Raw genomic sequence first — 23,942 nt, 5'->3', positions numbered from 1 at the left:
AGTATAATGTTTATAATGTTTGTTTTTATTTTTACATTTCTTGGGACCACATATATCTATGTTCTGTTTAATTGTATCAATTTATTGTAAGTAGTAGTTATTGGGAATCAACGGTATGTGTCATGTGGCCCGTACTCCGTAGGTCATATCTCTTTTTTCCATAGCATGAGGCAGCTTGATGTACAAGTACACCCCCTGGACATGACACATGACATTTGCATGGTTGTCTGCCTTCTGAGCCATTCTTTTTCAGTGCCTGTTACTGTAGCTATACTAGCATTCCTTTTTACATTGTGGTGCTACAGTCAAGCACATTAAATAGTGTAAATTGCACAAAAATTGGTCTTGTAAATTATGAACAGGCAATTATTTATTATGTAAAACACGTCAAAGGATCCTTCCCCAAGTCTTCGTTTATTAATGATTAATCACAAACACAACGTCTACTGACTGGCCACCAGTTTAGAGTGATTATACATTAGTCATACGACGGCATCGCTCAATGACAGCTGATCGGTTTTATTTCAGCTAGCGATACCACCCTAAAACATAGCATAGATTACATTACACTGTGGAATACCATTAATTACTGAACAACAGCAAAGTGCATTTGTTTATGAGGCCCTCTCTTTCTGTAGTTTTCAAACACACACCCACAGACACACAAATGTGATCACAACATTTCATCTGACATACGTTCACATCAGGGATATAATCAATGGTGATTCATCCACTTTTATGCCACCGTGATACTGTAACTGATACAACATGTAAAAACGAAGAAAACTACTATAGAGAAATAAATAATGGACATAACACGATTTGTCAGAGTTGTCTTTTGACGTGAACTTCTGTCATTAACATTTGTGGACTGGACAATTAGGAAATACTGTATGCTGTGCATGACTTTAACATTTCACTTCACACAGTGCAACATCAATGAATGTATGTGTACCGGTACATAAGACTACCAGAGAGCCACAAAATAGCACAGAGGATTGTTTGGGGAAACTACAGACACGAGGCATTACTCTAATCAAGGACTGATTGTTTGATATCTCTTCCATCTGAAAATGTAACGGCTCTAGTAAAATGACCACAACATGGACATGTCCTGCATTAACACTGTGAAGGCCTATGCAGCTCACTCACTACACCAAAGAACACATTTGGTTTAGCACATTGCATCATTCATGGAACATCTTTGCAACGTTGCTCCTTGTGACTGTTTAATGCCTAATATATACTTTGCCGTACTATTGGTGTTGCTCGCCGAAAACAGCGATGCATCAATCAGGCTTAAACCAGAAACAGAGTTGGTACACTGGATTTGGTAACAGTTGTTTTGAAGTATTATTTCTCTGAGGGGACTCTATTGATTTTCCACTGCATAAATGCACTAGGCTGCATACTATTATTGCACATTTTTCCTTCATGTTTTGAGTACTGCTTCATTCAGTAGACATACCGTAGGCCTACCGGAATCTGCCGGCAGGTTATCTGAATTTATAACATGTTCGAATTGGAACTCTACCATGGAATCTATTAATCGGTAAACCTTTACTAGAATAAGCTAGGTTTTGGTTAGCATTGCAACAAAGTATTTAGTTAATTTTGGGTGCATTCTTTTGCTGCTGTGTCATTACATTTGAGATTGTGAAATACTGCATTATATATGGCAGGCTTTGTATCTTGGATCGGAGAACCAATAGGATCCACCGCCGTGTTCCCAGCGGCACCCGTCCCTCTAGACCAGAGATCACGCTGGCTGGGCCAGGCTAACAGCATTGTGAATTAGCCCCTCTAGACCAGAGATCACGCTGGCTGGGCCAGGCTAACAGCATTGTGAATTAGCCCCTCTAGACCAGAGATCACGCTGGCTGGGCCAGGCTAACAGCATTGTGAACTACAGCTTTGTACAGCTTTTGCAATGGAAAAACTACTGGAGGGTACATTGTTGCTCACATGACAACACTTCACAACATGGCCACTAGAGCGACACAGAGGGCTGCAGTACGGATCATGCACACAGGGGAGAGGAAGGAAGCTTGGGGATTCCTCTTGTCCAGGACAGAGTGAAGGTCTTAGGTCTGTTCACTCATCAAAACGGCCCTCCGATATGCTTTCGAAGGAGAAGGGGACAAACTTGAAGCCCTGGCCAACGTAGAATTTGTTCTGGAACTCCACCCTGAGAAAGTCAGACCAAGAAGGAAGAAATCAATAGCTATCATTTCTGTATCTTTCTGTGTAGACAGACAAACAAATTCAGGATATGATGTCATGATCTTTCAAAGAACACTGTGGAACTCGGGTGGAAGCTGCACAGGACCTTGCTCTGTTCAACCTCCATGCTCCACAGTTGAGGCCAGTCGCAGGAGCCTTTGCCTTTTCAACTCCTTGAACTATCGTGCTTCACTTTGTTTTCTAGTGATGTAAAAATCACATATTTTCTACATGACTTACATCAGCAAATATTCCAAAGCACATTCTACTTTAAGCGCAAACATACAAAGATGGGTCATGGCCTGCCTGCTTGCTCAGGAGATAAATTTAATCTTGACCATCAGGTCAAGATTCGTGTCAATGGACAAAATTACATTTTTATTCATAAAAGATAAAACACATTGTGCTAATCTAATCCCAACCCATGATGTGCTCTTATTTCATACCATGAATGTGATTGTAACACTGCTAAAACTGTTATTTTTGAGTGAATCTCTGGGAAATATTTCTGGAATTAAACCCAAAATCAAAGAGTACATAAAGAGTTTATCTTCTTCCTGGCCTGCTCCTTTTCATTTGTGCAATATGTAAAAGAAAGGAAAAAAGGAAATTAATCTGTAAAATGTAATCATGTAAAACCATAGATGGAATGAATAAAGGTGAAAAGTGTAAATGTTGCTGTTGTGCTGGTTGGTAGTTGCTGCCAGTTTTTTGAGTAGTGGTTACTGGGTGTACTAGGTGGTGGCAAAAGCTGGTGTTGTTAGGGAAGGGCGTGGCTAGGGTTCACAGTATGCTATGGTGTTACGCAACTGGGGTATATAAGCTAGTTACAAGGTGGTTTACAGGTGATTGCTAAGATTTACTACTGCAGTGGCTAGTGTTTGCTAGGGTTTTAGGTGATTGCTATGGTGGTGCAGTAGGTGTTTCTTGGGTTACTAGGCAGTTGTCATTCCCGGTGTTGGATGCTGCCGCATGGTGGTAAGGGTGTTGTTTCCTGGCAGTTGCTAGGAGGTATTAGATGGTTGCTCTTGGTAGTACTAGGTGGTTGTTATGGTGTTGCTAGCTTGTTGCTAGGGCATATTTAAGTGATTTCTCAGTTGCTAGGTGCAGTACCATGGCAAAGAGAAGCCTATTGTAACCTCACCTTTCTCTCCCCAAGATAATTTGTTCTACTTGGGTGCATTGTACGCTTCATTTTCTAAGTTGGCATATGCCTTAACACCCTCTGATATCTCCATTTATCCATTTATCCAAAAAACAAAGGCTGGATTCACATTTCCCACTGATGTTGGACCTTGGCAGGCGGTTGTATGAGAGGGAAGTGAGGGGACTGCCCAGGAATGTTTTGTAGCTGTGGCAAATATTTGGCTCACCGACGTTGTGAGAGGACAAGAGGTTAGAAACGAGAGATTCCCTCATTTACTCACAGCTGAGGGGATGGAAAAAATGCTGCTAACCGACACTTAATCTTGTGTGTGTGTGTGTGTGTGTGTGTGTGTGTGTGTGTGTGTGTGTGTGTGTGTGTGTGTGTGTGTGTGTGTGTGTGTGTGTGTGTGTGTGTGTGTGTGTGTGTGTGTGTGTGTGTGTGTGTGTGTGTGTGTGTGTGTGTGTTTCCACATAGACACCTCATCCACCACATCTGAGTGTGAACGGAGCAAAGGTTCCAGGGTGAGTGGACAGCTACTTGCTTATTTTGAACTGTACACTGTAAAATCCTCAGTGTTCCCTTAACTCTCAGAGCTGCCCTTAAGGGTCCATTTAGACTCTCAGAATTACAAAAATTACCTTTTTCCTCCACTCACGCTGGGCAACGAGAAATGCCCAGTGTTCGGGTTGAATTTGCATGATTGTTTCTTTAGGGGAGGCATTTTCACCACCTCTGCTAAAGATTGTAATGTTCACAAAGGGCCAGGGTGCCAAGCAAACACTTTCTCTGGGGATTCAAACCAGCATCCTTAATTCCACTCACAAGCCTGCTGCCCTTTTCTATGCTACTGCCCAGTTAGTCCCATGATCTAAAAGCCAAGAAATGTATTTATTCATATCGCATTCAACATTGCTTCTCAATGTAGCGTCTGGGGCTAAATTATAGTTGGGAACCTGTAGATTGGGGTATATACAGTAGATAGATAGATAGATAGATAGATAGATAGATAGATAGCACACCTTGGCGTCAGAATATGCCTAGAGCAGGTGTCTCTTCCTGGTTTTTAAACAGCTGGTGGATGGAAATGCGCAGTTGTAGCGGCGCGCCGGCGCCAATAAAATGGAAACACTACAAGTTGAAGCCGCGCTCAAACGTCATTTCCATCTACCAGCTGTTTAAAAACCAGGGAGAGATGCCTGCTCTAGGCGTTTTCTTGACGCATCTTTACGCGACAGTGTGGGTGCAGGCATAGGAGAGTCTTTCTTTAATCAGTAGTCCTTGCTGCCTGTGCAGGCCCCGGCAGGCAGGTAAACTCGCACACATGCACACACAGCCACAGTCCCTTTTTTCCTACATTACACCTGGCAATACTGGCATTCCTTTAGGGTGGGGGGGATTATATAAGCATCATAGGGCTTGAGTGGTTAACCCCCGTCCCATACAACATTCTCACACAAATATCTATGAAAAACAATTGTCTAGTTGACAATTTGCCCACTTCCGTCCGATCACTTTGAACTGGTTTACAGCAACGACAGACGAGACCAGCTGTCTGACAGAAGGAAAGGGCTGTGGAGAGAAGCACGTCCTCTTAAACGTAGTTACACTCTCTGAGCAAAGCAGGCATAAAGCATTAGCGCCATGCTTGTGTCCAATAAAAACACACAAGACATTCTCCCCTGCGCTCATTTCCAAGCCATGAGGTAAGGCTGTGCGTTAATAGCACCATCCAGACGAGAGAGATTAAAGAAAATAAACACCATCCTTTCACGGAATGCATAGAAAAGCTCTGATCGGTGGGATGCCATTTAGACGTATGTTCATAAACGTAGTATGTTTATGAACATGTTTTATGTCAAAGATTAAACTCTGCTTTTGCATTCTTCTCATATGCCTGTGTTTTTAATTGATACACCTAGGAAAAAAATTCTATTGGACAAAAATATATGTCCAGTAATAAATACGTTAAACATAAGCCATTAAACATTAAAGCTAAAATATGGGATGCATTTGATTTAATAATTTATATTTTAACCAATGTGTATGATATAGTAGGCCTACTTTAATACCATATACCTAGCCGCACATCTGCAGTGGTTCGAGGTGGTCTCCCTACTCTTCTACTGAGAACTTTAGATCATGGTATCAGGTAGGATACCTGGTTAGCAATGTCAATAAAGTTACTTGAAGCAGACTGCACTGGATTGGACACTACATATTTAATTTAATTAGCAATTTATTAATTTAGATGTATTTAAATCCGATACTCTATAAGCAATAGGAACCTTTGTTATAAATGTATTTCTATACGGTACTTGATATGTTTTACCTAAATATTTTGAGGTAAAACATAGGCCTGATTACTTCCTGGAGTGGTGTGAAAGCGATGAGTTATTCTTTGTTTGTCTGCTCTGTAGCTCACAGAACTGCTGGAGGATCAGCAGGGGTGGAGCTAGTGCGAGGAGGCGATGGAGCCGCATGGTCACGGGGGTTATCTGGAGAGGTATATGTCTTGGCTGTGTTTACATGATTTAAACACTGCGATGCAAAAGGCAAAATAAGTTCAGGAATGCGACCGGGGTCTGTGTTCTGTTGTCAGTGGTGTCAGGCCCATGTGTGTGCGCGTGTGTGTGTGTTTGTGTAAGGTTCTAACCAGTGCAGACGGAGGGCGTGCAGGAAGGCTGAAAGGCCCTCCATGATGAGGAGGATGCAGACAGTGAGCATGGCGAAGGCCCCGAAGATGAACGTCAGGGCGAAGAAGCCGCCTCCGCTCCGGGACGACAGGCCCAGGCGCATCACCATGGTCCACAGCACTTCAGACAGCTCTGTGGACACACGTCAAAACAGTATGTCAATGATGTGCTTCATCACTAATAATGATAATGTTGCTCTGGACAGTGTTGCTCTGCGCGAAGAGAGTAGGGAGGAATGTTAATTTACCTACCGTGTATGAGCGTGTAATGTTACTGTACGTCGCTGTATGAAGTCAAAAGGGCTTGAACATGCATGTTTGTCGGTGTGTACAAATGTACACAGCAAAATCCTTTTAGAAATGGGCCCTTAAACATTGAGCATTTTGCTGCATATGCATGTCCATTCATGTGCATTAGCATGTGTCCCTGACTCCCTAATGTGTTTTTAACCACTGATAACCACGACGAATGACAAAAAATAGCTGATCTGCAAGCTCACAACGTGTCGCATTTGCGACACGTTTTGATCTTGTAGATCTGCTATTTTTTGGCGACACCAGGCTTAATGTGCATGTAAGCGTGTGTGCATATGGGACACTCACGTGCATGGGCCAAGCTGAGGGCCCACAGGCGCAGGTAGGAGGCTGTGTTGGAGATGCATCCCAGGCAGTACTCTATGGTGTGGATGGCCTGGTGCACCGCTACATCGCCAAAATCAAACTGGAGTAGAGAAGACCACACACTTATACCCGGAACGGACACAAATATGCCTTGATTCAAAACAGTTGCATATTGCCATAACATTTTTCCGAATTTAACTGATGCTGTCTAAATCTATGAACCAACGTTGAAGATGCTAGTCGGTATTATGTCCGGTAGCCAGACTTCATGGTTCCAAATGAATACAACAACATTACTATGTATTTATGGAGAAGGATTTAGATCACAGACTCAATGCAGCCAACATTTTGCATGTTCCTCAACAGCCATGCTCTGTTGTTGTTCCAATCTGGATCATCTAACCACTAATACAGAACCAGAACCAGTTTCTACCATGCGCAAGAACTCGGCCCATGCGTCCATCTGTAGTACACTACACGTATCTGTAGTACACTACACGTATCTAGAACTCGGCCCATGCGTCCATCTGTAGTACACTACACGTATCTGTAGTACACTACACGTATCTAGAACTCGGCCCATGCGTCCATCTGTAGTACACTACACGTATCTATGCGTCCATCTGTAGTACACTACACGTATCTCGAGAACCATCCGACCACCCACGACCCGAGGCAGTCTGGTGTCGAGTCGGTCGGATAGGCGGTTGTCCGGAACCACTGATTTTCCCGTATATGGGCATGTCTATAGATGGGACAGACCGAAATTAAAACTCTGTGCACACATATATAATATGGAGATCCAGTTGTGAACCACCGATCTGACCGATATGCCCATATGACATTAGGGAACTCCATATATGAGCATAAAAGGGACACAGGCAGACAGAGAGACACATACAGAGATCTCTGACGTCATAGCCTGGCCTTGACTCCATATTTGGGCATGCCTGACATGACAACTTCATATTATGTGCATAAAAGGGACACAGACAGACATATACAGAAACCTCCATATTTGGACATAAAAGGGGTACAGACAGACAGACAGACAGATAGATAGATAGACAGACAGTCATAGGGTACAACGGGTACTCTGACAACGGGTATAACTGGGTGGGGCATGCTTTTCCAACTTGCATTGTTCCCGACATGCATGCCCACGTTCTAGTTGCTTAACATTTTAAAATGTAACTGGAAGGCCATAGATTTCACAATCTGTGATTACATTTATACTCCAATGTTATGGATGCTAAACTTGATAAATACTGGAATGTGCAGTGTTGTTACTCTTATCATCTTAGTGGTACAGCTTATCAGCTGTACCACTATAGATGCTTTACCATGACAGATCTTTATCGCCCGGCTCTCTGTCTGATACACAGCCAACCATAACAAGCAGTAATTCATGCCAGTGTACCTTTCACAGTGGAAAGGGCTTTCCAAGGAAATTACGTTGTCATCTCAATGGCTGTTCATAACAGGCCACTTTGACCTAGGACCCTTCCTATAGCCTTAGTCCCACTCAGGCAGAGCACAAAGACTGGGTTTGTTTATTTTTCTCCCCTCTTTTCCTCATTGGATCATAGTGCAGGACCGTCCTAGGGCCTAGGTTCCCAGTCTCTACTTGCATACAGGAGCAACGGTAGTCTTTCCTGTGTGAGGTGGGAGTCAGGGGAAACCCGGGACTCAATTCCTCTACGTCGCATTTGTTGGACTTGGCTAGGAACAGGCCTGGCTTCCTCTTTCCATGCTTCCCTTTTGTCCTTGGACCCGTGCAACAAGTTCATGGAACCAGTACTCATTGTTCCCATTTAAAGAGTCTCCCATGTGAGGGGCAAATGAATACAATACCGCCGGCCACCGCCGCATGCCCTAATGGCAGAATGCAAGGAGGTGAGTGGCCGTGACGCTGTAGTACTGTCCAACATTCAGTCACCAGACATTCCAGCCGACCAAAGCCATGCCATTTTCCAGAACTTATGACATACAGCAAAGAAAACGTGGGATCGGTGATGACGAGTAACGGTCACGTGCACACACACACACACACACACACACACACACACACACACACACACACACACACACACACACACACACACATACAACCATGCAACCACCACATGCACATGTGTGGAAGGTGTATTAGTTGAGGACGGTGCAAATGAACTGGATGCATAGACAGACTATCACAAATGGCAAATTTACAGACGGACAGACATCTAAGAAACAGGCAGACATCTAAGAAACAGACAGACAGACAGACAGACAGACATCTAAGAAACAGACAGACAGAAAGACATCTAAGAAACAGACAGACAGACAGACCATGTGTAAGCATGCTCTGGAGGCCACGCCCCACTCTGTTCCTTACCGGCTCTTCCTCTGCGTGCTTGAAATGAAGTAGAGGTCAAAGGTTAGGTTTGTGTCAGCTCGTGCATCTCATCAAATGTTCATTTCACGTTTCCAACATGAATCTCTACAGCATTCCGACATGTGTTCAGCTAAAAATGTAGAATCACTCTCTCACTATGTGTGGAACCAGCAGAATAAGCTTGAATTCATTTAACTGCCATTCTTTTTAACCTTGCATCAACACCGTGAGTTTTGCTGTGGGAGCATAAAAGAAGTGGGCAGATTGAATGTTCAAAATGTTTTCCTATCCACTCTTTACAGACCCAACAGCCTCTGCCGAAAGTGTGGACAGCTTGTCCAGGTCCGATAATCTTATACTCACTTAAAATAATCACACCCAACGTTATGCAATATCAAATTCCGAGCTTTACTGATAGCAACGTCATAACCATTTCATTAAGTGCCCAAACCTTATACGAGGAATTATCATACTGCTGAGCAACGTGCACTATCAAAACATAAACACTGTAATATTTACAGTCTGAGATACACGAAAGACCCCAAGGCTATGAGTCAAAGAAAAACAGGGCGATTTTTCAGAAATTCCATTAGCTGCTTGCTGTAAGGACTCAGGGTCTGGTTCTCATGCAAAACCACCTCAGTGTTTAGGTTTCTGAAATGGAAAATCCATCTCTTATCTATTCCATTTCCATCCCATTCCTTTCCTTTCGGTTCCATCCCTCATCCCTCCCTCTTTCCCTCCACACATTTGTGCCCACATCAGCCCAATCCCTGGGTAACACCCATGAAGAAAGACGGATTATTACCGTAATATGCAGATCTAAGCTGTCCTTGTCTACTTAAAACAAGAAACATGAACCACTTAAACACAATATACTTTGTTGTACGTCAAATAGCCAATAGACTTCAAATAGACAATCTACAAACTCAAAGCCTGTGGATTTCCCGTTTTTGCCAAATTTTGTCTATTTTACTGAATGTTTCCTATTGTGTCCAAAACAGGGATGCTTGGGTTCATGTGGTTAATGGGAGTGGACACATTGGACAGAAGACAACATAATGGAGCTGACATGAATGAACAGATGGGAAGGTGGTGTTTAATGAGCTCACCTCATCTCCCTCTTCCGAGTGCTGCGACAGGTGGTCATGGTCCATGATGCCAGCCTCATCCTCCGTGGGCCCATTGCCCACCCGTACCCCTCCAAATTTCTGTGTGCCCTGTTGGGTGAGTCCCGTGCATGATGAGGTTTGCTCTAAAGACTGCTCTAGATTCTCTGCAGGGGTTTCTTCCCTCTTCTTGGACTAAATACAAAAGCCACAAGAGCTGTGTCTAGTTTAAAGCACGCCTTGGGTATAGTCACTTTTCTTTGTATTAAATTAGAATGGTTCCCTCCAAAACATTGTTATACTGTATAGCATTTTTGGAAAGAACTCTTCAAGCGCTTTGGGTATTTAGAACAGCGCTATATAAATTTGAGCTATTTATTTTTATTACTATTATAAGAGAACAGGTCGGCAGATCAAGATATGTGCTAGGATGTCAGTAGGCACTTAAGTACAGTATACTGTAGACAGCCTTGAGCAAATCTTCAAAATACGTTAAATTGATTGCCAGTATATTAACCTGTCATTGAAATGAATCATATCTTTTATATGCTTTTCCAAGGCATACTTTAAGCATCATTTCATGGCAACACCACATTACACAATACGATGTACGCTGAAATGAATGGCAGAATAGGAGTGAAAGAAAACAAGGTTATATCCAAGGTCATAACAGAGGTCACATATCAAAGGTTATAGGTGGGATCAGATTGACATACCAGGTGCATTTTCCACAGGTGCTGACGCCGAAGCACCATTGTTTTCACAATCAGCATACAGGGTACACATGCAAGCGCAATCAGCACCAACAAAACCTGGATCCCCATCTACAGATTCAAACAGAGAGAGGTAAACAATGTGTTGACCATGTGTCCCAAAAACACTGCTGTCACAGAAAAGACACACGCTTTTGAAGGTGTGAGTTTTGTGCGACAGCAGCTAATTACAGTAAGAAGTGAACCAAGAAAGAATTCAGAGTGAGTGGTTTAGTAGTTTGAGCCTTTGAAAGAAAGCAGATATTAGACAATATGTATCATTTACTATCTATATTACTTTTCCATCAGGGTGATTAGCATCTGCCGTGATACTGCAGCTGGATTTAGCCTCTGACTCATAAGCTGATCTTCTCTGGCAGTATAAGCCTTAGTCCTTTCTATTCTATAGCTAACTGGCTTGTATAAATAAACTCCACTGTAGGAGTGCAACATTTAATTGTCTGATTAATCGAATAATCAAGAAGTGCGTTTCTCATAATTGCCTTTTGTTCTATCAATGAATCAACACACAAACATTATAATAGATATTTTGAGTAAATCAATTAGTCAGATTAACCACTAAAGCCCTATTTTATAAATATCTGATCTACAAGCTCACACTGAACTTAACCTAGTCCTATGTTAATGCTACTGTGCACTAGACTGTTTGGGAAAGAGTGGACTAGACCACTGTGGAGGGGTGTGTGAGGACTGACGAGTGACAGGAGAGGCAGAGGGGTGGAAGGGGGGGGGGGGGGTATACCTGTCCCCGGTACAGCATCTTGTTTGTGGGGTCATTGTAGTTAAAGAGACACATGTTGATGAAATGGATGAGCAGGCTAGGCGCCTCCTTGGAGGTGAAGACATCGTAGGCGGTCCACTTGATGAAGACTAGCAGGATGAGGTAACCAAACAGGCTGGTCATGAACACAATCTCTGGGATGAAGCCCAGGAAGATGTTCAGTGGCTTCTTGAAGTACCTGCAGGTTACAGTAAATCATGTACTACAAACATATCGTCACGGTTGGGTCGAAAACTGTTCCTTTTCAGGATTCAAAAATAGCTAAAGTAGTATCTATAAGCTCGAAACACCTGGCCCGAGTCAAAGTAATTTGGCTCAGAGCTAGGTGTGACTACACACCTGTTGAACACTAGGATAAATCATGCCAGTAAGTCATCCCCAGGGCTTAAAGCCAAACATTTTTTATTTATTTTTTGCAAATCTGCACTGATCTCATTAAATGACCCCTATGAGATCCTCAGGACTGAAATCAGTCTCCAGGACTGAGAACTTTAAGCCCTGCATCCCAATAAACATTCATTGAGGAATACAGCCTTTGTTATGACTGTATTTGGCTGTTTCTTTGAGGCTGTGTACCACATTGTACACCAAAGGCATGGCAAGCAGCGTGTAGCCACATGGAAATAAAGAACTTTTGTCTTGAATCTTGACTGTCGTCAGTCAAACAATTGAGCCTGTTACAGACTACTGTTCTTCCTCTGTCTTGAATGGGGCCAGCTCAAGCCTTTTTGAGGCCCTGATCTGAATGTAATTATCACCACACTTTTGGGACATTGTAATTGGCTAAGACAATGATGTGGTATTATTTAAATAAAAAGGTGGAAAAGGTATTCCACACAGGTTCCACAACATTAAATATAAGTTTTAGTGTCTGCCTTTGGGCACTAGGACCCTGCAACATACATTTTGGAGTGGTACGGTACTTCCCATATAGACAAATACTATAATGACATTGGATCTTCGAGAAGCGTCGCCAAAAAGATTAGTCCTACAACCTATCTCAAACCCTCACCCTAACCCTAACCTCTCACGGGGCAGCACACGGTCGTCTTAACCTTAACCTTATGTCTAACCATAGTAACCAATGACTAGTCTAAACTATGCACCCTGACATGAAGTGCTTAAATGTTTTCTTTCATGTCTGTTTGCATGCCTGGCGGCCACAGGGAATAAGTCAGCCCTGAATGTGTGACTTACAGGTGGTTGAAGAGGCTGAGAGACACTCCAAACAGCATGTGGATCACACCCAGAATCACAGACATCTTCATCTTGAACGAGTTCAGAAAGGTGAGCTTGTTGGAGGCAACGTTCCATATCTGTCGAAACATGCAAAAAAGGCTCAATATTCACATGCTGTGCTATATCTACACCAGTGCACAACTAAGAATGAATTAAGCATTATCTTGTCATCGTTTTCTATGCATGGTAAGTATGTAAAAATTTACCGGGTCAATTCCAAGCGGATAAGGCCCACCAAACACACCAGGAACTGCCGGGTCCAGCTGTAACACCGCGTTTCCATCAAGCGTATCGAACCTAGAACCAATTCACAGTAGATAAACAAATCAAAATAGTCCATTTCTCTGTCACATGTTCTTGGACAAGAACAAACATGGTACATGGTACTTACTACATGAACTACGCAACAAATGCGTGACTTACGTCCAGTTGCCTCCTTTGGCACTAAACATGGGCCGGACACTCCATGAAGAACCAAACATGTTAAGAGATTTGGAGAAGCAGTCGTTATAGATGAGGCCGGTGTACATAGAGAACAGCCCCATCAGAAGGACTATGTAACGACCAGCAAACACCATGTTGAATATCTGCAGGAACAAAAACATTTTTTAATCTTTCACAATTTTTTATAGTTCACAAATAGCAGCACAACACATCACAAATGTGAGCATTTTCGCTACTGTTCGTACAGCGAAGTACTGTATACAGGGCTTTTACACACAGGTTTGTTTTTTATTTATTTTTGAATGCTTTATTAGATTAGAAATATAAACAGCAGTACAGTCAGGCATTTGAGGCAACGATTTTAATTTCTAAATGGAAAATATGTTATTTGGGAACTATCTTAGATCGTCATGAATCCAACTATAGAGTTTAATAGCAGTAGGATTACTACTGTGTATAGGCTACTGCACATCAGATCCTGTAAAGTTTAAATAGTTAAACTTTGCTGCCTGTATTTATTTTAAACCAATACCTCATTGTCAGTCTTCTGGGATACGATACGACTCTCTCGGATGACCAGGTAGAGGGCTGCACAGGTCATCAGCAAACCATGACCCATGTCACCAAACATGACCGCAAACAGGAAGGGGAAGGTGATGATGGTGTATGGTGCTGGAATAAAGAAGATAGATGAGATAATGATAACTCTAACATTAGAAATTTAAATGCCATAGAATCTCAGTCTTTAACGCACAGGTCAAATGTATATTGACCTTTGACCTGTGTGTTAAAGTTAGTTCTTTAAGTTCTTCAAGTGATTTCAACTAACTTTTTAAAGTTAGTTGGAATCAGATATTAATTATATTAATATCAGTGCTTACAACTAAGTAAGAAATCTTTCCTATCGCAATGCTAGGGGCTGAATTGAAATATAACCTGGGTTGATCTCCCGGTAGTTTCCAATGCCATAAGCATCCACTATGTTCTGGAAGCCAGAGGTGAACTTGTTGGTCTTGTTGAAGGTGGGCGGGGTCTGCTTGGTCTGCATCCTGTTGAGAATAGATGGCACTGTGGAGCCACTCCTCTCCTGTGAGACAGACCACATCACAGCTTCATGTCACTCAAGTACTGTAGTACATTTTGTACTTGTGTCGTGTGTAGGGTAGGGCTGGGCGATATGAGCTAGATCGTATATTTTTTGCTATTTGTGTATGCCACCATTGCACAACAAAGTATAATGGACAAATGTATTTAGTTGATTATAAAAACATATCTAATTATTTATTGGGTTGATTTGTTGATATATAAGAAGACGTGACGGGTGATGCAGGAAAGGTGAATGGACAAGATGATTAAAAGGGTCCCCCATATAAGCTACAGACTAATGACAACCAACAGAAAATACACTGACATCAGGTCAGTTGTGCACAGCTGCGGGCAATGTCCATGGCAGAGACGGGAGTCATGTTGTGCTTGGCTGCATGCAACATTGCAAACATTACTTCAGAAATTGCCTGTTACTGTTATTTCAGCAAGCTTTAGATATGAGAGCATTGAAGCAAAGCACTTCAGTGATTGTTGAAAATTAATTCAGCATTACCATAGCTTCATAGGCTGTTGTATAACAGGAATTGCATAACATTGTTGCAAACTTACAATCATACTGTTCACTAGATCCGGTATATAGCGAGCGCAATACAAAATGTACCTTAACTAAACAACAACAGGAAACAGACATAAAATCGAATGGGTGGTGGCAGCCTAAATGCTACGCAGGCTAGTGGCTGGAGGGTCACCAGCTCCTATATCCAGGACAAACCGAGACAATCTGAGCTGGGAAAGGAATCAGTCAAATCCTCTAATACTTAAAAATATTTGCAAACCTACCAAAAATCGAGCAAATACAATTAAACTAATTCATGTGTATTTTGTAAGACAGCCAGGGAGCAAGCGTGTCTCGTCAAACAGCGTGACTCCCATTGAAAATGTATTGCGAGCCGTCTCTCAGGTGGAAATAATATACAAAAAATGTGAGTGTGAAGGGATTCCATGCAGGCAGACTCACCGTTCCTCGGCGCAGGGCAAACTGAATGGAGTCCAGGTCGGAGACGGGACACCACACCTCAGCGATGAGACACTTCTGGGTGACGTCAATGTTGCAGAGGTTGAGCGTGTGGTAGATGGCCTTCATCTTCCTCACCTTGATGAACCACACTCTCATGGTCTTGGAGGCTGCCTGGAGGACACGTTGACGATGGTCCTCTGTTTGGTTCAGTACCTGCAGGGGTTATGAATAGTGTTTGTTCAACCTGGGGTTATGAATAGTGTTCAAACACACATTTGAGGCTCACATTGGGGCTAATTTGTACTATACACACTATTGTATAATGTATAAAATAAGAATTGTCTTTTTAAATATATATTATCATTTTTGTCCAGCGACACAGTTCTGCTGCAATTCGACGGCGTCTAAATTAGGCTTTACATGCCGTGTGAAGCATAATGGAGACTTTTCTTCATGTGTGATAAGGATAACATTGGGGGAGTCCGCAGCATTATAGAAGAGAGAAAGAAACTTGGTAGTTAGGCAAATGAAAGAAAATAGGAAATCATCCACCCCCTGATTTAAGGGTGTATGGTGGTTGGAAATGCATCTTATCTCAGGAAAACACATGGCACCTGAAAACATGAAACTTGTATCAAATTAATGGTCAACATTGAATTTCTGACACTTTGAAAGAATCATTTATATTGTAGAAAATGTGGCTTGTTTTGCAGGTGGAAATGTGCCTAAAACAATCGACTGACCACTTCAAAGTCACCTCTCTCAATGGCAAGTACAATCTCATTTCCTCCTTTCACTCTCTCTGTCTTGAACAAACGCACGTGAACTATCCTACTCACACCCTCTCATTTAACTTTTGACTTCCTTATCTGCTTCAGGGCTATGAGTTATCTATAGTAATTTCCTCTCACTTGGCATTGTTGCTCAATAAATTCCATCTAATTGAGGTTTGTTGTCATTTAGGCCTTGTTTGTGTTATTCAATGCAATGCTCATGTGACCTGCTCATCTTGATTTTGTCATTGTGAGGTGAGACGTTTAATATATATAAGGCCCTTTGTGGTTTTCTCTGTATCTGGTACAATTTGCTAACCCCTGGAACCTTTTCCTAAACGACTCTTTGGTTATACTAAAGCAGGTTTGGTTTCTCATTGCAATTACGCAATTAATCATAATGTCTCAAGGCACGGTTACATGTGATTTACAATGGCTGCAAAGCTTGTATACATAATGTTTGAATCAGAACCTCAAATTAGTAACAGACAAAAACAGACATGCCTATGTGGTTGCCGTTATTGCTGCTGCTGAAATATTATGCTATAATGTTCCATCATTCAAGACAACATACCATCTGGAGGTCATCGATACGGGTGTTGACCCCAGCCAGCATCTCCTTCCTCTCCCCAGGAGTCTCAGGACAGGGGTAGAGAGAAGCACGGAACCTATTTAAAGAAAAACAAAACACCAAACCACATTTTAGACATCTACAGTACATAGAATTGAAAATGAAACAAAACAAAAACAAATATAGTGTCATCTTCACTATTAGTTCATAATCATAATCTATTTCAATCCATTTCCTTCTCTTTACCTCAACCAGATAACAATTGTCTATTGTGATGGACAAACAGGGATAGATGGTCTCAGGCATGGCTGTCCTGACCATTCTAACCTGTATACAGTAGATTTTTAAGTAGTTAGCCTTGAAAAAAGTAACTTTTTTTTAATCGCTATTATCATCATTATTATTATTATTTTAACCTTGAAAATGAAATTCTAGACTAAAATGTTCAAAAAGAAAAGAAAAATATCTACAGCGTGTACAGAGGCTATGAAAAAAAAGTCAGATTTTTTTTTTAAACCTTTCAAATATTTGAATATTTTGTAAAATAGGGCTTATTAAAGTTAGTAGTGGTGTAAAGTACAATTGACCTGATGTTGATAAGGATTTTTCACTACTAACAGTAAACGTATAGTCTTATACAGTATATGGTACCCACCCCTCACAAATCTTCTTGACCCGGTTCTTCAGCTGATCCCCTTGGAAGAAGATGATGAACACAGATTTGTGCACTTGGTCACCCTGTCACAAAGAGAATAACATGTTAATATCTTAAACCAGAAACTACTGTGGCTGCATCTGGCAGAGAGTCAACCTTTGTTTCAGGGTCCTTTTCTATTCTGAAATTCTAGTTTAATTCTAGTATAATCTTTTTTTGTTTATTCATTTTCTTTACAGTACAAAGAAGTATAATCAAAACAATTGACATATACTTCCCCCCCCCCACATCCCCATGGCAGCACAAATACAAACAAAATCTTATCACAAAATGTTTTGACAATAATAAATACAGAACATAAATAATGACAAAACGAAAAATAAAACGAAAATAAAACTTTACATACAGTTAAACAAACAAATACACAATGTCCGTCACAGTTCCCTACCCCCACCCCACAGCTGACTACTCAGTTAACCACTATACATCCAAAGCCTCTTCAATATCACCTTGCTTAATGAAGTCCAAGAACTTCTCCCATATCTTATAGAATACCGCAGGTTTCTTCCTAATTACATATGTTAGTTTCTCATGTGCCAAACTGGTTGTTAAGTTCCTCAGCCAAAAGCCGATCGTAGGGGCATTGACATTCTTCCAACATAGCGCAATTGAGCGTCTGGCCTGTAACAGGCAAAGGTCGGTCATTATTTTTTCATTACTATTTAGTGTACAATTTAATGGATAAACACTGAGTATACATAATTTAGGACAAAGTGGAACTGGACCTGACGTAATCTGAGAGACATAATGGACCACAGACCTCCAGAATGTTTTAATCTCCTCACATTCCCATAAGCAGTGGAACAGTGTACCTTTATGTTCCCCACATTTATAACATAAATCAGGAATGTTTGGATCAAATTTATTTACTTTCTCCAGGGTTATGTAAGTTCTCATTATCCAATTATACTGAATTAGTCTTAATCTAGTATTGATAGTTTGTGTTTGTGCCTTGGAACATATTAAACCCCAATCAATTTCTGAAATTCTAGTATAAAGCAACTCAATGATATTGGGATTCATCAACCATTGTGGCCATGTGAATGAAAACAATTCTCCTTTATGAAATTACACAAAAGAGGAATAACGTAGTGGTACTAGCATCTTTTAGCCGGTACAGTATATGACTGACCGTGGTGGGGTCCTCCAAGGGGTCCTCGATTTCTGCCTGACGTAAAAAGACGTTACCGCGACACACCCTCCACAGCATCCTTTCAAAGGTCTGGAGCCGCTCCCTGCTGATCACTCCGGCAACAAACCTGCAACGCCAAAAGACAATACTGTTCAGAGAATGGTCATTGTTATTCAGGTGCTTCTGTCTATGCCAGTGAGCTCCGGGGACCTCTGATCTCTGAAAGTGTCCAAATGTGTCCAAATAGAACAGTTACATTTGCAGACTCTGGTTGTGTTGAGTTGTGGGGATCTTTGAAGTAAAATATTTTGATAACCAACGGTCTTCTATGCTTTTGTTATGGCTGCTTTATAGTAACATGGCAGTAATTACTAACTATCCTCAAAACCCTGATTTTGCCATAACCTTTTGACAAATGTAATGAAGTGCAGGTACTTTACCCCAGTCTGAGGGGGGCTCCGCGGCCTCCTTCATTGCCTTCCATTAGGGATGACGACTCCTCTAACAGGTTGGGGTCCTCCATCTGTTTAAGTGGTTAGGATGACTATAGTTATTAGTAATTAAAAGCTAAAATGGATGTTCTGCTCTTTTAGCGTTGCATGATAAAACAATTCGGTACCTCATCCTTTTATGTAGAGCAGGTTTGTAATATTGTTTATGTATCATACAATATTTGTCTTTATATAGGCTACAGTATACGGTATAACAACATTGCACTGGAAGGATGCAGAGGGAGCAGAACAATGGAAAGGGAAGGGTGTTGTGGATGAACTGAGCTACTAAACAGAGACAGATAAAAATAAACACACCTCATCGAAGAACTGCTGCGTGCGCCGCAGGATGTGCTTGAGCTCCGTCAGCTCCAGGAAGTTCTTCTTCAGAGCCTCCTGGTTGGTGTTGATCTCCTTCAGCTCATTCTCCAGTTTCTCAAAGGTGGCCTGTCAATCACAGCCAAAATTCAAATTGTATTACGAGGCCGACATTACGCTTCCCAATGCATTGTGTGTCGACTCTGTCAAGAGCTTGCTTTCAAGAGCGCTCGGAAATCTCATCTAGCGTTTCAGATTTTAATATGTCCTCGCAGTAGAACCACAGGATTCAGGTGTAATATTGTCATAGTGCTTTGATCAATAATGATATACAACAACCAGCTAAATACCTCTAAATCGATCATGTCCCTGGGGAAAGGGACCTCTGGGTTTTCTCCAGTGTCCACTGTTGGGATGTTGGCTTTCTTAATCTCCTTCTCCACAAACCCTATAGAAGAGAGGATTCATGATATTCAATACATTTGAATTTAAATATTGACATTCCAAAAGCCGTCCCAAAACCTAAAATCTTTTCTTTTCTTTTCTTTTCTTTGTGGGGGTTATACTTACTCAATTTCCTGTCCATCTCCTCACATCTCCTCACTTCATTCACAAACTTCCGCTGGAAAACATTCACATCCGGATTGAGCTGCGAGTGGAAAGGAAAGAAAAAACAAAACATGAACATATGTACGTCTGTATCCAGAGTAACGTAACAATTAAAGTCCTTAAAAGGACAACATCAAAAGTCATAAGGGGGATTATCAAAACAACAGTGCATGACAATAACTGCAATGAATTTTGCCGCCTCTATCCCTAGACATTATGTGCAAGAGAGACAGCCTACAGTAGGTAAGGAAATAATGAAAAGGGTACATCTATCTATCTATCTATCTATCTACACAGACAGATGGAGAGCTAGAGATGTGTCTGTCTGTCTGTCTGTGTGTGTGTGTGTGTGTGTGTGTGTGTGTGTGTGTGTGTGTGTGTGTGTGTGTGTGTGTGTGTGTGCGTGTGTGTGTTTCCCATTCATAAATACTTACATCCCTGAATTGCACCATTCCTAATTCTCCCAGTTCACTGACACAGCAGTATGCTGCCTCAGACTGAAGAAAGAGCTGGGCCAGGGTCATTTCTTCACTCCTGAAGAGTTCCCCCATAGTGACTACCGCTGCTTTACAGGCTCACACGCCTTCAGCGGTTGAATAAATATAAACCTAAACACCTGGGACAGAAATATACAATTTAATTTTAAATTGGGTGAATTATTTCATTTCATAGATGTTGTCTAATGGGTCTTTTAAACTAAACATTATAGCTACTGCAATGTGATTTGTGACATCAAGTTCCGGCTGTTCCGCAGCCATTCTATTGGCTGATAATAGCCTGCTGCAGAATTGTTAAACACAATTATTATGTGTGCACTATGTTCAAATAATAATAATATGAAAAGATACACATATACGATATAGGCTACCTGGCTACCCTACTGAGTAGCCTATACTGAAACTGTCACTCAGAGGCAGAGCTTGTTCATTATGGCTGCTTAGCCGGCCGGCCGCAGAATATCCGAATATAATGCACGCACGAATAGCTTTAATTACGTACCGTATTAACCACAATAGTGTGAAAGTATTTTAAATAAACGCGTTCATCCCTTTATGCAGGGAATAGGCCGTACTGGCGCAAATGATATAAACAGCGTCCACTCCAGCATCCTTCGTGCTGCTGCACTGCATGCCCTTGGTTGTGTCAAGGACGCCATGACGCTCGCAGCCAGCGCGCAGCATCCCAGACGAGCCCCTCTCATCTATGGCTATGAAATCAGCTGGAATATATGAGACCATCACAGGATAGGCAACATCCTATGCGATGTCAACATACATTTAATATCCCAATTTGTAATTATGTTCATAGGCTATAGTCTATAAAAACTAAAATATACAATACAATGAATGGTAATATGTAAAATATACACCAGATGGTTATTCATTTCATGAAGGCAAAAATGACCAGCCAGAGCCATTGTAAAATGTATCGGCATCAATCTATATATTTTCCGAGTAGGCTACCTTTGCTTCGCGAAAATATAATGATGTCACGTCCTCGGACATCCTTTCAAATCACAAAAAAAAAAAAATAGTGAAAATAACAGTGAAAACGCTCCATTCATTCATACACTTACCCGGCCGTCGGGAGGATCTTCCTAAATTCTCTAGAACTGTCAAAACCCTGCTGTCTCTGACGTCAATGATATATAGCCCGATGCATACTTCGTCGCACGACGGTGTCGCGCTTCGCAAATAGCCGATCTACAAGCGAACAACACTTTGCGTCAGCGACGCCTTCAGAGCTTGTAGGTCGGCTATTTCGACGCGCGACACCGTCGTGCGAGGAAGCATACATTTGGCTATATATATTATTCCGTCATCATGATCACGTGTCCAGTGGCCTATACAGTAGGGATACTAGGGATGCTGAATCAATCCCATAGCCTGTAGGAAAGATGATGGAGGCAGGCAGGACCATATAGGCAGGAAGGAAGCAACTGGCTGTGGTTCGTTTGTTGGTTGCCAGGTAACTGCTGATGTGAGCGTCGCCACTTGGGGGGCAGGGACGTCTTGATGATATCCTGCAAAGGTAGCCTGCAGTAACTATAAGAGATTGAATAGAGTATTGTCTGTTCTGTTGTTTATGTACAGCTTATGCAGAATAACTGGAATGATAAATGTAGTAGGCTAGGCTAGTGAAGTCAAGTCAGATTTATTCATAAAGTGATTTTAACATAGGCCTAGCCTGTATACAAACAGGCCCACACGCAAGGAGGACTGAGTGCATATATAGATGGACATACATAACTGGACTGTGCATCCAAATTAAACAACCTCCACTTACAGCACTAGGTGAAAAATGATGCTCATGGTTAAGTAAAACACGTTTAGCTTGTGTAGCTAAACAAAGCCCTTTTGAAATGCAGCCTACTAAGAATAAAGTCTACCAGATGTGGTGGAATTGCCCACAAGCGGCCAAGAGTTGAGTCAGTCCTAACAAGATCCTTTAGAATTTTTCCTCTTGCAAACAGCGTGAGTAGAAGCTCGCCCCTTCACAGCTCCACATGGTGCACAAGTTTAAATCAGGACACTGGCAGCCTGCCAGGGAGCAATTTTGGAAGCACGGAACTCCCATAATGTACATAAATTACTGCCAGAGAGTTATACGAGGAACAGTTTTTCAAAGTAAGGTTTCCCCCATTCTGATGTGCCACGAGCCATATGCTTTTCATAAGTAGTCTGCATTAAACGGTTTCAAACCCTTGAAAGGAGAAGAAGGGATCACAGAGCTACTGGAATACGCATGAAATCAAACATCGCCATAGTGCTTGGAAGTGCCATGGAGAGTGCACGGCCCATTAGTAATAATACAAAAAAGAAAAGTTCCTCTTTAAAATATATACTGTATACGTAATGTATACCACAAAATCTTATTCCTATACTTACGTTGAACCTTGATCCTGATGTAAAAATAGAAGATGGTATTCCATAATAGGACTGAACAAGCATCTGCAGTGCCACGATTTTTTTCCACCCTAAAACATGATCCTCAGGTATTGTTATAATATATGGAGGAAGAACCTTTTCCAAAAAGTGTACAGTAGGCTATTTGTTAAAGTCATGCTTTTATGTGGACACATGAAAAACTGGAAAAATACAAAAATTGTGGCACTCCATCTTTAGATTAGGTAGCTATGGCGGTACAGCTTGTTTTCGCCACTGTATGGGAGCTGCAAAAATGGACAATTCATTGAGGCTTAAGTATGAACATTTATTCCTGTTCATTTATAGTCTTTTAATTTGTAAATGATAGATATGGCTCCAATATAAATCACCATTTGTGCCGTAGCATAGCATAGCATAGCGTAGCATACCTTGACAGGTGATAATGCCCCTACCCAGGTTGACTATACCTATGTAACTTTCCCCTCCCCCGGATTTGAACCTGGTTTCCTGCTTAAATGCTGAATTGTTTTTAACATTGAGCTAATAGAGCTTGCTTGCTTGCTCAGGGGATGAATTGAATCTTGACCATCTGGTCAGAATTAATGTCAGATCCATAGTTGACCTGACCTTTGACACAATTTAAATGTGGGAGACAAATTACAACCAACAAATTGTATAGGTTATATTGTATTAACATTACATTAGACAAAATTACATTTTTCTCATTGAAATAGTTACATAGTGGGGCTTTAACATTCTAGACTTGGTAAACTGGACCTGAGTTAATTGTCTTTTTCCTCTTTTTTCCGTCTCCACCAAATCTCTTTGCCAAAAATAGCCGATTTACTTTTATATCTAATGTTCCCCCAGAATATGAATGCTGGGGTTCAAGTGGTTAACGCAAGGCACTGGTAGTGTGGTGAAGGTTAGGCAGGGCTTTGGTGTGGTAAAGGTTAGGGCCAGGAATCAGGATG

At 41.6% G+C, this 23,942-nt stretch overlaps 1 protein-coding gene and 1 long non-coding RNA gene across 2 annotated transcripts; one reads left to right on the top strand and one right to left on the bottom strand.

Annotated features, from left to right (window-relative positions):
• Positions 1–369: 369 nt before the first annotated feature.
• LOC308333309 (V-type proton ATPase 116 kDa subunit a 1-like) lies at positions 370–20,112 on the bottom strand. Its single transcript, XM_080789625.1, has 20 exons — positions 20,042–20,112; positions 19,822–19,919; positions 19,472–19,600; positions 19,103–19,185; positions 18,663–18,789; positions 17,471–17,553; positions 16,819–16,912; positions 15,472–15,684; positions 14,343–14,493; positions 13,939–14,078; positions 13,386–13,549; positions 13,169–13,259; positions 12,921–13,039; positions 11,685–11,901; positions 10,886–10,993; positions 10,173–10,280; positions 9,061–9,078; positions 6,666–6,783; positions 6,024–6,195; positions 370–2,188 (listed from the first exon to the last, which is right to left on the bottom strand). Exons 1-20 carry the CDS (start codon positions 20,055–20,057, stop codon positions 2,095–2,097), a joined length of 2,343 nt encoding a protein of 780 aa, XP_080645751.1. The 5' UTR covers positions 20,058–20,112; the 3' UTR covers positions 370–2,094.
• On the top strand, positions 5,787–10,198 carry LOC308333310. The gene is made up of 3 exons (XR_013965790.1): positions 5,787–5,873; positions 6,016–6,216; positions 10,065–10,198. It is a non-coding gene; the product is annotated as an uncharacterized lncRNA (long non-coding RNA).
• Positions 20,113–23,942: the final 3,830 nt, after the last annotated feature.

Source organism: Protomyctophum bolini (genome assembly GCF_963924005.1).
Source record: "Protomyctophum bolini genome assembly, chromosome: 18".
NCBI lineage: Eukaryota > Metazoa > Chordata > Actinopteri > Myctophiformes > Myctophidae > Protomyctophum > Protomyctophum bolini.
The sequence above is the reverse complement of the archived record's forward strand: the minus strand, read 5'-3'. Positions and strand labels throughout refer to the sequence as shown.

Excerpts from the sequence above, each read along its gene's own strand:
- LOC308333309 (XM_080789625.1), bottom strand. Across the intron at positions 18,790-19,102 it reads GGAGCCCCCCTCAGACTGGG|GTTTGTTGCCGGAGTGATCA; the intron begins GTAAAGTACCTG and ends TTGGCGTTGCAG. Across the intron at positions 14,494-15,471 it reads TTGCCCTGCGCCGAGGAACG|GAGAGGAGTGGCTCCACAGT; the intron begins GTGAGTCTGCCT and ends TCTGTCTCACAG.